This window comes from Heptranchias perlo, unplaced genomic scaffold, assembly GCF_035084215.1.
Source record: "Heptranchias perlo isolate sHepPer1 unplaced genomic scaffold, sHepPer1.hap1 HAP1_SCAFFOLD_219, whole genome shotgun sequence".
NCBI lineage: Eukaryota > Metazoa > Chordata > Chondrichthyes > Hexanchiformes > Hexanchidae > Heptranchias > Heptranchias perlo.
In genome coordinates, this window is record NW_027139233.1 from 307,997 (window position 1) to 322,315 (window position 14,319).

The following is a 14,319-nucleotide window of genomic DNA, read 5'->3' on the forward strand; positions in this document are numbered from 1 at the left end:
CCACCCACTCCCTCCCTCCTCCACCACCCACTCCCTCCCTCCTCCACCACCCACTCCCTCCCTCCTCCACCACCCACTCCCTCCCTCCTCCACCACCCACTCCCTCCCTCCTCCACCACCCACTCCCTCCCTCCTCCACCACCCACTCCCTCCCTCCTCCACCACCCACTCCCTCCCTCCTCCACCACCCACTCCCTCCCTCCTCCACCACCCACTCCCTCCCTCCTCCACCACCCACTCCCTCCTCTTGCATTCTTTCTTTCTCCCTCTTCCTCCCCACCACTCTCCCACTGTCACCATCCTCTGCCCCATCACCCCACTCTCCCCCCCCACTCTCCCGCTCTCCCCCCCCCCCCACTCTCCCGCTCTCCCCCCCCCCACTCTCCCGCTCTCCCCCGCCCCCCCCACCCCTCTCCCCGTCCCCCACCCCCTCAGCTTGTTATGCATTGATGATGATTCAGCAACACCCTATACCCTGGGCTGGAGGTTTTCTCCCCTTTCACGTGGGCAGAAACCTCAACAACTGGACCAAAGAAAACAGGGCCACACAGAGAACTCCTGTAATGTGCCAAAAAACTTTTATTAATATTTTATAAAAGGAATTTGTGTCGCATAAAAAACTTTTATTTAACGAAACATAACAGGAAATATAAAAGAAACAACTGCAAAGGAAAATGGAGAGTGAATTTGAACATCACCAACACAAGAGGATGAGGACAGAGGCAGGAAAAGGGAACAAAGAACTGGGTCTGTATTATTAGAGATGGCCGTCAGCCCAGACCCCGTGTCTTCACACGGAGATTCTGCCTGTACCTTTACACAAAGCTTTCCTCGGTCCCGAGGGGCTGAGCTGGCTGCCCACCCCCCACCCCAGCTAACTTACCCCACGTCACATGCAAGCAACTAAATACCACCTTGGTGAGGAGAATGATGTGTGTTTGAGATGTGGATTTTGTCACAGGCCTCCTCGCCTTTATAAACAAGCTTTACCCCCCCCCGCTGTAGAGGCCTGGAGTCGCCAGCCAATCAGGGTGCTTTCCTTTCTGCTGCGCCATAACTGGAATTCTGGGAGATCATATTCTAAAGGCATCAAAAATCAATATTCCCTGAGGGCTTTTACTCCAATTCACTTTTGGATTGTGGGGAATTTTCTGCCAGTCAAGGTGAGAGATATTAGTCAGGAAACACTGAGGGCAGGTACAGAGTAAAGCTCCCTCTAACCCTGTTCCACAATGCACCTCCACACCATCAGAAGAGTGTCCCTTACAGCACCAATGTGACATTTTATCCATCTCCCACACATCTTGGAGCCTGTGAGAGCTGAATGAGGGGCAGTTTAATGGTGTACTTGCTTCCAGTAAGAGCTGGGTTGAGAGTGCCCAAACTCATTTCACACAGGGTCCCTCACAACCGGCAGGTAGAGCAGACTCGCATCCCATTGGTCTGGGACCCAGTTCTAAAACCAAAAAGGAAAAAAAAAAACTTCAATCTTTTTCCTGCCTGGTGAACCTGACGTTTACGGAACGGGCGTGTGTTAAAAAGCTTTGTGTAATGGGATGGAATGTCCAGTGCAGGAGCTCAGTGTCAAGTCGAGAGAGAGAGTGTGTGTGTGTGTGTGTGTGTGTGTGTGTGTGAGTGTGAGACAGAGTGAGTGTGAGTGAGAATGTGATGTGCTGCATTCCAGTTACAGCCGTAGCTCTTGAGGGGGGGAAAAAAAAATGGCTGCTCCTTCTTCAGGCCTGTCCCTGCTGTGCTCCACCCGGGATTGGGAAAATGGGAGTCACAACGGAACTTCTGGAAAAAGGGATTCTCTCTTTAAACCAATGAGAAAATGTTTCCAGTTCCAACGAGAGTAAACAACTCTTTTTTAAAAAAAAAATCAGCCTCAGCTGCAGAAGTCAAGTCAGTCGTTCAAAATTTCAGAAGATTTGAATTTCTTTTTTTTTAAAAAAACAAAAATACATTTAATTTTTGCATAGTCTGTTAACGGTGTTTGATTTTCAGCCTGGACCTTCGAGCCAGATATTAATTGTAAGGGGGCTGGCAGGGGACAAACGACACTCAAAATCTAAATGTTTAGTGAGTTGTTGAGATTGGACCAGACGTGTCCACTACAGGTACACCCTTACCCATGCTACACCAGCCTGGTGTGGTCATTTGATGCTCGTGAATTCTTATTGCAGGAGAAAAGAAACAAAAAAAAAAAAAATCAAACATTAAACAGGTTTTTTTTTCCCATTGTAATTATTCAAAGTTGAAATATTCCCTGAAGTTATCAGGTATTATAGTAACTAAAATCCTTAAACATTTGATTAATCTGGAGAAGTACAGCACATAGGAAGTAGTTTGATTAACGGAATGTGCCAAACCCCCAAATGCCCAGTGACTTCAACATGGCTTCCCTGATTCCCAGAATGCACAGCGAGCCAGCATCAGCAAAAACAAATCCCTCCCCCACTTCCAAATTGTTTATTTAAAAAAAAAATCAACATTCTTGCACTTTCCGCCCTTCCTTTCTCAAAGTCAGTGACTCGTGCTGGGATGGAGTGCCACAGGAGCTGACAGCCCTACAGTATCTGCTCCTGTGTCTAATATTCACACAGAGAGCAAGGATCAGCAGGCTAGTCTACCATGGGGGGCAGGTAAGGCCCCCCCCCCCCACACATCCCCCCACCCCCATCATGGATGATTAGCCTGCTGATACTCACCGGCCTCTCTCTCTTTCCAGCAGGGGTCACTGACGCCAGTCAGGAGTGGGAACCCTGGCTGATTCTCCCCCACCCCCCCCCCCCCCGCCCCCCCCAACCCCACTCCTTAGCCCAGGGGCACTGAGGCCAACTGCCTCAAACTCGAGGTCTTCTTGGCCCATGTGACTCAGTTAGACAATGTGTGACGCATTCACCCACTGAGCCAATAGGGGGAGCCACCGTCTCAATCACCATTAACCAATAGGGAATTTAAATTGTCCAATGGCGTCCGCTATCGAATGTTGATTTTCTTTTTTTGAATGCTGAGGGAATCAGGTAAAGGCTATTCAGCCACTCGAAGGGGAAGGGTCAATCTGCAGGTACAGACTTGGATGAAAACAGACCTCCTAAACAACAAAATTCACAAATCTGAATGAAACTCCCAATGACTCCTTGTCGTCACTCGTTACCTCACTAGTTCTACACAGGGTGTGGGGGACAGCTGCACCACTCTCAATACGGTGAGAACTTCTGTCGCTCAGACTTCTTAACCCCATTGGATGAGGAGATTTTGGCCGTGTAAGCTGATAGGCTCCCGGAAGGGCCCGAGTTGGCTGCAGACAGTGCCAGGAAGGGAACGCTTTTCATGCCAAGGAGGCTGGAGATGGGAATGGCATAGGGGGCATTCAGCAGAGAGGTTGGGAGGGCGGAGCTCATCGATGCCAGTGGGGAAGAGGCAGGGTTGGCAGGCTGAGAGAAGGTCATGTTGAGGTCAACTGGGGTCGTGATGGAAGCATTCTGGGAGGTGGTTTTAGCCATCTCTAAACTGTAAAGAAAGAGAGGTGGAGAGAGGTCAGGGTTATATTAGGTGAGAGGAATTGAAGAAGATTGAGTTAAGGAGGGGTAGTGAAGGATGATATTAAAACAAATGTAAGGATACATTATGCCTCAGGTTCAATACTTCTGTATTGAATTAAAAAAAACACACACAAGGCACTAAATACATGCAAGGGAACCGTCCCAGCTTGACAACCTTCAACCACCTAAAATCCCCATGCTACGAGGGATACACATGATGGAGCTAGACTCCGGCAGCTTCAAACTGGGGTCCCGTCTCCTCGACGGGTGCAGACACCCGTCAAAGCTCCGTTGGGGAAGCTGCTGACCAGAAAACCAGTCCCACTGAGCAAATCCCATCGCTCACCCCAGAGCACGGATGGTGCAGATATGTAGAGAGCTGTTCAACTTGAGAAGATGAATACGTTATCTCCTGCACCGCCCGTACACTACCCGTGTGATCTACTGGTTTGGAGGCCAAGTCAAAACCAAATAGCCGTGTCGCTATCTCAACCATTCTCGTCTCCTTTAACTCTCCTTTGATTATTGCTCTTCTGAATACTTCACTTTTTCCCCTCCTAAGCTACACATCCTTGAAATAAAGTCTGATCCATTCTATCTGATTCTTTCCCATGACGTCTCAACTGTGGAACTCCTCACCTCCCTCGGGCTTTGCAATCTCCAGATCCTTTGAAGACCAGATTTCTTGATTTAACTTGTCTTTGGTCCAACCGTGCTCACATCCTGTGGTATGGGTCTTAGCTACTTTACCTGGGCTCCTCAATGATAAAGACCAAGTGACAGGCGTCACGCTGAGGGCTGGTTTGGTAGTAGAGATTGCTACTGTAGGAAGAGTGCTGGGACCCAGCCCCTGGCACTCTGTGCTGGGACCTGCAGTTCCTCTTACACTAAGCTCGAGGCCTTGACTGTGCCTCAGGTAACCCCTGCCCTGACGTCCCACGTCTCCTAGCATGGGGCTCAAGAGTGGCAGGGCAGGTTCCCCTGACTACCCATCTTGGCCATGGTTCAGGGGAGAGGAGGCCCAAACAGAACAGGATAACTAGAAATTGTAGCAACAATGACCGTTTTATCTTAGAAATGTCAAAACATTCCCTACTTACGAAGATTGGTGACTAAATGTTTAGTGAACAGAGTGGGGACCGTAAGCAGAGACCCTGAATGTTCAGTACCTGTAAACTGGCCATAAACATTAATGCCTTCCCCAAAACCTCATTTAGTAAGTGGACCTGAGCCACACTGACCAGGGAACTCTCAGCTTGAGTCTCTGGTCCGAGCTGATCTCAGCCACTATACCAGTGGGGAGCTACTCCGGTGATAATGGAGGGCAATTCAGCCAAGGTTCCCACTCCTATTCACTCACCAGTGACCGCCACCCCTTCCCACCTTGCTGGATAGGGCAGATAAGGCTGAGCCGCAATGCATCAGATGGTCAAATAGCCCTTTGACACTTACCATCTAGGCTTGTGCATGAAGAATGGTCACTTGGGTGGGTCACTAGAGGGTGGGCAGTGCCTGTGGAACTGTAACCTCAACAAGAGAGGAGGGAAGAAAATGAGAAGAAACCATCCAAGGAGCTGGGGAGTTGCAGTGACGTATCCCAAACATCAGTGAGAGGAGTGACAGGACACTAGTGTCTGACACACTCGCCTGATTTCCATCCCCACCACCGTTCTTCCCCCCCCCCCCAAAACTGAGACCTCCCCTCCGCGCGCCCCCCCCCCCAAATGAGCTCCCCGATCGCTGTGAGACGTCTGTGAGCAGAAGCCAGTGCTTCCAATGGAGAGAGAGAACACTAACCGAGGAAGGCGACTCAACGTCAGACCGCTCTCCTGTGCCTCCTGGTGGTTGGGAATAGAATGGCAGTGAGAGCACCCTGGCAACCTTGGGTTGCAGGTGCTGTTTGACCTCAAGGTACGAGAGAGGGCGGAACACATACTGAAAGAAATGATCCCACCCCCCAACCCCAAAATGTTGACTTATTGGGTGCTTATCCATGTTGGGTTGGTTCTACCCACTGTGCTCTTCACTCCTCAAACAGCTCAGCGTAACCCAGCACCCACTACCAGCATAAGGCCAGTCTCTCTACCTGCGACAGTGCTCAGCCTCTTTCATGACCGTGCTGGGGTAGGCTGCCAGGTTTCCTTACCAGGCGTTTATGAGGTATTGGGCCAAGTTGATGTTCAGTGGACCCCCCGTGATTGTAACGAGTCGCTCGGTCGAACCGTCGATCTGATTGTCGATCTTGATTTGGGCACCTGACATCTGCCGGATTTCATTAATTTTACTGCCCTGCCTCCCGATAATGCAGCCTATTAACTGTGGGGAGAAAACACAAAGACAGGTTAGGAAAGGGCCGGGGAACTGAGTAGATCCAGGACAGGCCGACTGGGCAGTAATTGGTTCCCTGCCAGGATCCTTTTTATTTAAGAGAGAAAGGATGCTGGAGAACAGGACAATTTCCATTTCAGACACTCTGTCAGCATCAACAGCATGGAACACTTTTACAGTACCTCACATACACTGAGTTGTCAGGTACAACATGGGTCAGATACAGAGTAAAAGCTCCCTCTACACTGTCCCAAACACTCCCAGGGCAGGTACAACACGGGTCAGATACAGAGTAAAGCTCCCTCTACACTGTCCCAAACACTCCCAGGGCAGATACAACACAGGTCAGATACAGAGTAAAGCTCCCTCTACACTGCCCCAAACACTCCCAGGGCAGGTACAACACGGGTCAGATACAGAGTAAAGCTCCCTCTACACTGCCCCAAACACTCCCAGGGCAGGTACAACACGGGTCAGATACAGAGTAAAGCTCCCTCTACACTGCCCCAAACACTCCCAGGGCAGGTACAACACGGGTCAGATACAGAGTAAAGCTCCCTCTACACTGCCCCAAACACTCCCAGGGCAGGTACAACACGGGTCAGATACAGAGTAAAGCTCCCTCTACACTGTCCCAAACTCTCCCAGGGCAGGTACAACACAGGTCAGATACAGAGTAAAGCTCCCTCTACACTGTCCCATGACATTTTCCCATTCCTTACGACAATTGGTGGCATGGGCCCACATCCACCAGGGTCTGGATTGGGACTGCTCCGTATTCATTCGACACTGGATCTTGGAACTAGGACAGTACGGGAACTAACAGAGCCTGGTCTCTGTGGTGCACTGACCAGCTCTCACCCTCACAAGTCAGTGAGTTTGACAGTGGCCCAGGTATTTTCCAAGCCACTCTGCACGTTTGCAAGCGAGGCTCTGCTTTGGCATGAACTCTTGACCCTCAGGCGGAAGGTAAAAATCTCACCTGTGAATGTGGAGACTTGGTAAGTCTGTATATACCAACTCAAGATGGGATAGACTGTCCTTTCAACAGGGCTTGGTCTTATGGATATTACAAGAGTCGTGCCTCATCCCCAGGCTCTCTCTCACTGGACAGCAAGAGAATGCAAAGGAACAGCATTGAAACCCGGCCCTGGGATTACCCCACATAGAGCGGAGGCCCAGACACACCAGTAGGTCGAGCTCTGCCGAGGGAGTCTGGTGACAGCAAGGTCGACTGCAACAATCGGTACTTTCCGACTGCCTAATGTGCCAAGCAAGGGAACGAGCGACAAAATCACCGGAGTTATTGGAAGGAGGGAGAGAAGTCCTGAACAATCCGGTGATGGGGTTCCTACATTCACCTGATTTATCATCAACCCCCCCCAGAATTGAGATACTTAAATTCCCAAAGGGCAAATCCCACAGCTGTCAGCCGTGGCTCAGTGGGAGCACTCCTGCCCGAGTCAGAAGGTTGTGGGTTCAAGTCCCACTCCAGAGACTTCAGCACTTAATCCAGGCTGACACTCCAGTGCAGTACTGAGGAAGTGCTGCACTGTCAGAAGTGCCTTCTTTCAGGTAAGGTGTAAAACTAAGGCTCCATCTGCCCTCTGAGGTGGACGTGAAAGATCCCATGGTATTATTTCAAAGAGCGGGTGACTTCTCCCCCGGTGTCCTGGCCAACATTTATCCCTCAACCAACATCACAAACAGATTATCTCACTGCTGTTTGTGGGATTATGCAGTGCCCGTCTCCATTATAACAGTGACTACACTTGCACTTTGGGGCGTTCCGAGGTCGTGCAAGATGGTGTGAATGTCCCTGTAGTTTTTAAAGCTAGATTCTACACCCTGGCTATGGCCAGCCTGCCTCACACAGCAGCACCATGACCTCCAGCACAGTTATACCGTCTCCAGCACTGGCCTGGCATCTGTTTTGTGAAACAGATAGCTCTTCATTCTTGTTCTGAATTTCAAAAGGCGGATGGCATGCATTGTCTGGAAGGCATTCCATTCTGCCTTTGTCACTCGACACTGCCTGGTTTTGAAGAGAGCATTGTGTGGCACTGCCGACTGACTATTTATAAGCATGGTCCTCGCAGGGGCCGTGACCCGGCCTCTGCCTCACATTCACCGCATGCCCAGAATTTCAGCTCGATTTCTGCCTGGTGCAGCACATCGAGAACTGTCCTTCAGTAGGATGGGAGCAACGGATCAGGGGGTGTCTCACGGTGATTCACAGGGACATGGCGCAGGCCGCACCACATACACAGTCAGTCCAAACGGGACCGCTCAACAGCTAACAGTGAGGCACGCACCCTCTGGAGGGTCAGTCACTCCATTGGTACAGTCGCCAGATGTATAGATAGTGTGACGTATACTATAGTTAAGGGCACGGTAGCATAAGTGGTTATGTTACTGGACTAGTAATCCAGAGACCTGGACTAATAAACCGGATTCAGTTCAAATCCCGCCACAGCAGCTGAGGAATTTAAATTATTAATTAAATAAAATCTGGAATAAAAAGCTAGTATCAGTAATGATGCCCACGAAACTACCGGATTGTCGTAAAAACCCATCTGGTTCACTAATGTCCTTTAGGGAAGGAAACCTGCCGTCCTTACCCGGTCTGGCCTACGTGACTCCAGACCCACAGCAACGTGGCTGATTCTTAATTGCCCTCTGAAATGGCCGAGCAAGCCACTCAGTTGTACAATCTCGCTACAAAAAGATATAAGAATAAAACCGGACGGACCACCAGGCACCGGACACAACACAGGCAAACCAAGCCCAGTTGACCCTGCAAAGTCCTCCTCACTAACATTTGGGGACTTGTATTGGGAGAGCTGTCCCACAGACTAGTCAAGCAACAGCCACAGAATCATACCTTTCAGCCAACGTCCCAGACTCTTCCATCACCATCCCTGGGAATGTCCTGTCCCACCGGCAGGACAGACCCACCAGAGGTGGCGGTACAGTGATATACAGTCAGGAGGGAGTGGCCCTGGGAGTCCTCAACATTGACTCTGGACACCATGAAATCTCATGGCATCAGGTCAAACATGGGCAAGGAAACCTCCTGCTGATTACCACCTACCGTCCTCCCTCAGCTAATGAATCAGTCCTCCTCCATGTTGAGCAACACTTGGAGGAAGCACTGAGGGTAGCAAGGGCACAGAATGTACTCTGGGTGGGGGACTTCAATGTCCATCACCAAGAGTGGCTCGGTAGTACCACTACTGACTGAGCTGGCCGAGTCCTGAAGGACATAGCTGCCAGACTGGGCCTGCGGCAAGTGGTGAATGAACCAACACGAGGGAAAAACCTACTTGACCTCATCCTCACCAAGCTACCTATCGCAGATGCATTTGTCCATGACAATATTGGTAGGAGTGACCACCGCACAGTCCTACAAAGAGGAAGTCCCGTCTTCACACTGGAGACACTGTCCATCATATTGTGTGGCACTACCACCGTGCTAAATAGGATAGATCCAGAACAGATCCAGCAGCTCAAAACTGGGCATCCATGAGGCGCTGTGGGGCCATCAGCAGCAGCAGAATTGTATTCCAGCACAATCTGTAACCTCATGGCCTGGCATATCCCTCAATCTACCATTACCAACACGCCAGGGGATCAACCCTGGTTCAATGAGGACTGTGGAAGAGCATGCCAGGCATTCCTAAAAATGAGGTGACAACCTGGTGAAGCTACAACACAGGACAACATGAATGATAAACATGCAACATGCTGTAGACAGAGATAAGCGATCCCACAACCAACGGATCAGATCAAAGCTCTGCAGTCCTGCCACATCCAGTAATGAATGGTGGTGGACAATTAAACGACTAACACGGGGAGAAGGCTCCGTGAACATCCCCATCAATGATGGCAGAGTCCAGCACGTGAGTGCAAAAGACAAGGCTGAAGCGTTTGCAACCATCTTCAGCCAGAAGTGTCGAGTGGATGATCCATCTCGGCCTCCTCCCAATATCCCCACCATCACAGAAGCCGGTCTTCGGCCAATTCGATTCACTCCATGTGATATCAAGAAACGGCTGAGTGCACTGGATACAGCAAAGGCTATGGGCCCCAACAACATCCCGGCTGTAGTGCTGAAGACTTGTGCTCCAGAACAAGCCACGCCTCTAGCCAAACTGTTCTAGTACAGCTACAACACTGGCATCTACCCGACAATGTGGAAAATTGCCCAGGTAAGTCCTGTCCACAAAAAACAGGACAAATCCAATCCGGCCAATTTTCACCCCATCAGTCTACTCTCAATCATCAGCAAAGTGATGGAAGGTGTCGTTGACAATGCTATCAAGCGGCACTTGCTCACCAATAACCTTTTTTTAAAATTCGTTCATGGGATGGGGGCATCGCTGGCGAGGCCAGCATTTATTGCCCATCCCTAATTGCCCTTGAGAAGGTGGTGGTGACCTGCTCACCGATGCTCAGTTTCGGTTCCGCCAGGACCACTCGGCTCCAGACCTCATTACAGCCTTGGTCCAAACATGGACAAAAGAGCTGAATTCCAGAGGTGAAGTGAGTGACTGCCCTTGACATCAAGGCAGCATTTGACCGAGTGTGGCATCAAGGAGCCCCAGCAAAATTGAAGTCAATGGGAATCGGGGAGAACTCTCCAGTGGCTGGAGTCATACCTAGCACAAAGGAAGATGGTAGTGGTTGTTGGAGGCCAATCATCTCAGCCCCAGGACATTACTGCAGGAGTTCCTCAGGGCAGTGTCCTAGGCCCAACCATCTTCAGCTGCTTCATCAATGACCTTCCCTCCATTACAAGGTCAGAAGTGGGGATGTTCTCCAATGATTGCACAGTGTTCAGTCCCATTCGCAACCCCTCAGATAACGAAGCAGTCCGTGCCCACATGCAGCAAGACCTGGACAACATCCAGGCTTCGGCTGATAAGTGGCAAGTAACATTCACACCAGTCAAGTGCCAGGCAATGACTGTCTCCAACAAGAGAGTCTAACCACCTCCCCTTGACATTTAAAGGCATTATCCTCACCAAATCCCTCGCCATCCAGCCAATTTTCACCTGGGGGAATCACCATTGACCAGAAACTTAACTGGACCAGCCATATAAATACGGTGGCTACAAGAGCAGGTCAGAGGCTGGGTATTCTGCAGCGAGTGACTCACCTCCTGACTCCCGAAAGCCTTTCCACCATCTACAAGGCACAAGTCAGGAGTGTGATGGAATACTCTCCACTTGCCTGGATGAGTGCAGCTCCAACAACACTCAAGAAGCTCGACACCATCCAGGACAAAGCAGCCCGCTTGATTGGCACCCCATCCACCACCCTAAACATTCACTCCCTCCACCACCGGCGCACTGTGGCTGCAGTGTGTACCATCCACAGGATGCACTGCAGCAACTCGCCATGGCTTCTTTGACAGCACCTCCCAAACCTGTGACCTCTACCGCCTAGAAGGACAAGGGCAGCAGGCACATGGGAACAACACCACCTGCACGTTTCCCTCCAAGTCATACACCATCCTGACTTGGAAATATATCGCCGTTCCTTCATTGTTGCTGGGTCAAAATCCTGGAACTCCCTACCTAACAGCACTGTGGGAGAACCTTCACCACATGGACTGCAGCGGTTGAAGGCGGCGGCTCACCACCACCTTCTCAAGGGCAATTAGGGGTGGATAATAAATGCTGGCCTTGCCAGCGACGCCAGGAATAAGAAAGGTACAGTTGCCCCCTGTATATATAGTGCGCGGTACAGTTACTCCATTAATAGTTAGTCACTTCATGTATCGTGTGAGGTACAGTCGCCCTGGTTACTGTGTGAGGTTCAGTTACCGTATGTGTATTGACCGGTGTAAACCCACATTCCCTTCGCCACATTACGGAGTGCGAGGTCACAAATTCCTTGCACCACTGGACTGTTAAGGGAAGGGGGAGAAGGAGACTGCAGCTTTTGGGAGTATTGCTTCAATTTTGGAGCAATGTGACCAGAGGTGCTGCTGTGGATGGTAGGAATGGTACTGCAGCAAGGTCACCCCGACATCCCAGCGGGGTCGTTCGAAAAGATCAGAGGTCACCACCCCAGGGTCCACAATCACCAACTCGCCTGCCCTCAATTCTCGGGTAGGGGACTGGGCAGGTTTCTGTGCAGACACAAGCTGCATTCCCTCAGTCAGGGCAGAAGACCCTGAGAACTGCCTCACTTATGCAGGCCAATCATCAAGATTAAGTGTGAGCACAGGTTCATGGAGGGCGATTTGCCAATCAAAGCTTCACACCGTCACTGATCCACCATTAACAGATGGAGACACGTCACTGCTGACTCGCCTCACTTTAAACAGGTGCCGGCTCCACGGGGGGGATCTGGAGCAAGCCTTTTGTTTTCTCTCCAGTTTCAAATGCCCAGAATGGCACAGCGTACAGAATGAACTCAGTGACCTCTGCTGGACAGTGCCTGTGTGCGGACATCAAGAGAAGACAGGATCTAGCTCAGCTGTGAAGATAAGATGGTCGAATACCCAGCCAACACTCAAGTGAGTAAAGGGCACTTTGGTGAGGTACTGATTGCGGTCGGCACCCAGTGGAACCGAGACACGGCGCCCGCGACGCGGGGCCCGCACCCCAGCGCGACACGGCGCCCGCGACGCGGGGCCCGCACCCCAGCGCCCGTGGGAGCCGCACCCCAGCGCCTTCGGGAACGGAGGGGAGCAAAAAACTTTACCAAACACGAGAACATAAATCACATCGAAACAAGTCAATGCGCCACTTTCATTGAATCAAGACTAGTCCAGGCTCGGGTCGCTTCCTCCTCTTGACCCTGGTTGTTAACTGGCTCTTCAGGAGTGGGTGCCACTTTACACTGTTCTCTCCCTGCTTTAATGCCTGTGATCTGTACAGTGTCATTCTTCCCAGTCCACCTTTTCACATTTACCCCCACCCCCCAGGTCCCCTTAACCCCCCCCCCAGCCTACAACCGTCCTGCCCAGCTCCTTCCCCTTCCTTGGGAGTTGAGAGGCTGGGCACGTTAGCGATGTGTCCGTATAACCAGAGATCCTCTGGGTCTCCTCCTCTCCAGGTCGATACCATCCTTTAGGTGTCAGCCGTGGCTCAGTGGGCAGCACTCTTGCCTCCGAGTCAGAAGGTCGTGGGCTCAAGTCCCACTCCAGAGACTTGTGCATAAAATCCAGGCTACACTTGCAGTGCAGTACTGAGGGAGTGCTGCACTGTCGGAGGTACCATCTTTCGGATGAGATGTTAATCCGAGGCCCTGTCTGCCCTCTCGGGTGGATGTAAAAGATCTCATGGCATTATTTGAAGAGCAGGGGAGTTCTCCCCGTGTCCTGTCCAATATTTATCCCTCAACCAACACCTGAAACAGATTACCCGGTCATTATCACATTGCTGTTTGTGGGATCTTGCTGTGCACAATTTGGCTGCTGCGTTTCCTACATTACAACAGTGACTACACTTCAAAAGTACTTAAGTGAAGTGCTTTGGGATGTCCTGAGGTGGTGAAAGGTGCTGTATAAATACAAGTCTTTCTTTGGCCCTGAGGAGTTGACTACACCAGACTCGCAGTCAGTAAGCCTCCTTCCAGCACTGGGTTCTCAACTGCACTGTTGGGTTTTCTACTTTAAGCTGATGGTGATTCAGTTTACGATTCCAGTGTGTGTCACACGGCATTTATCGACTTTCAAATCTGTCCATTCTCCCCCATCCACTTAAGATTCCTGCAATCCCATCGGTCGCACTTACACCCATTGTCTGCCATCCCAGCTCAGTGCCATCACCACATTAATAATATGCATTTTAAGAAACAGTCTGCTTATGTAGTTTGACAATCAAGTTATCAGATCAGACTCGGCTGCCCCAGAACACAGCCAAGGAAACACCAGTCCAACAATCGCAGGCTGCACAAGCTCACACTGTGAGAACAAACTCCAACTGGAGTGTGAAAGGATCACATTAGTTGTCGGTTCACCATTCATATTACAGCCCAGTGCTCACCAGCAAAAGAGAGGCCCAGCTCAGCCCAATTCTACTTACATCATTCGGAATCAGGAGCTCCTGAGATGTAGTCTGACCGCTGGTGTCCAATCCTGCAGGAAAGATGCAACGAGTTAGATAGTGAACGCGGACAGACGGAGAGAGGGGGGGGGGACAGACGGAGAGAGGGGAGGGACAGACGGAGAGAGGGGAGGGACAGACGGAGAGAGGGGAGAGACAGACGGAGAGAGGGGAGAGACAGACGGAGAGAGGGGAGAGACAGACGGAGAGAGGGGAGAGACAGACGGAGAGAGGGGAGAGACAGACGGAGAGAGGGGAGAGACAGACGGAGAGAGGGGAGAGACAGACGGAGAGAGGGGAGAGACAGACGGAGAGAGGGGAGAGACAGACGGAGAGAGGGGAGAGACAGACGGAGAGAGGGGAGAGACAGACGGAGAGAGGGG

General features: G+C 51.0%; 1 protein-coding gene across 2 annotated transcripts in view; it reads right to left on the minus strand.

Annotated features, from left to right (window-relative positions):
• Positions 1-561: 561 nt before the first annotated feature.
• The window catches only part of pcbp4 (poly(rC) binding protein 4), a 50,636-nt gene continuing 36,878 nt past the window's right edge, over positions 562-14,319 (minus strand). For both annotated transcript variants that reach the window (XM_067978076.1, XM_067978075.1), the window contains exons 11-13: positions 13,916-13,968; positions 5,692-5,861; positions 562-3,513 (exon numbers count right to left, since the gene is read on the minus strand). In XM_067978076.1, coding sequence (XP_067834177.1) covers positions 3,201-3,513; positions 5,692-5,861; positions 13,916-13,968 — 536 coding nt within the window. In that variant the 3' untranslated portion in view covers positions 562-3,200. The remainder of the gene's footprint in view (positions 3,514-5,691; positions 5,862-13,915; positions 13,969-14,319) is intronic.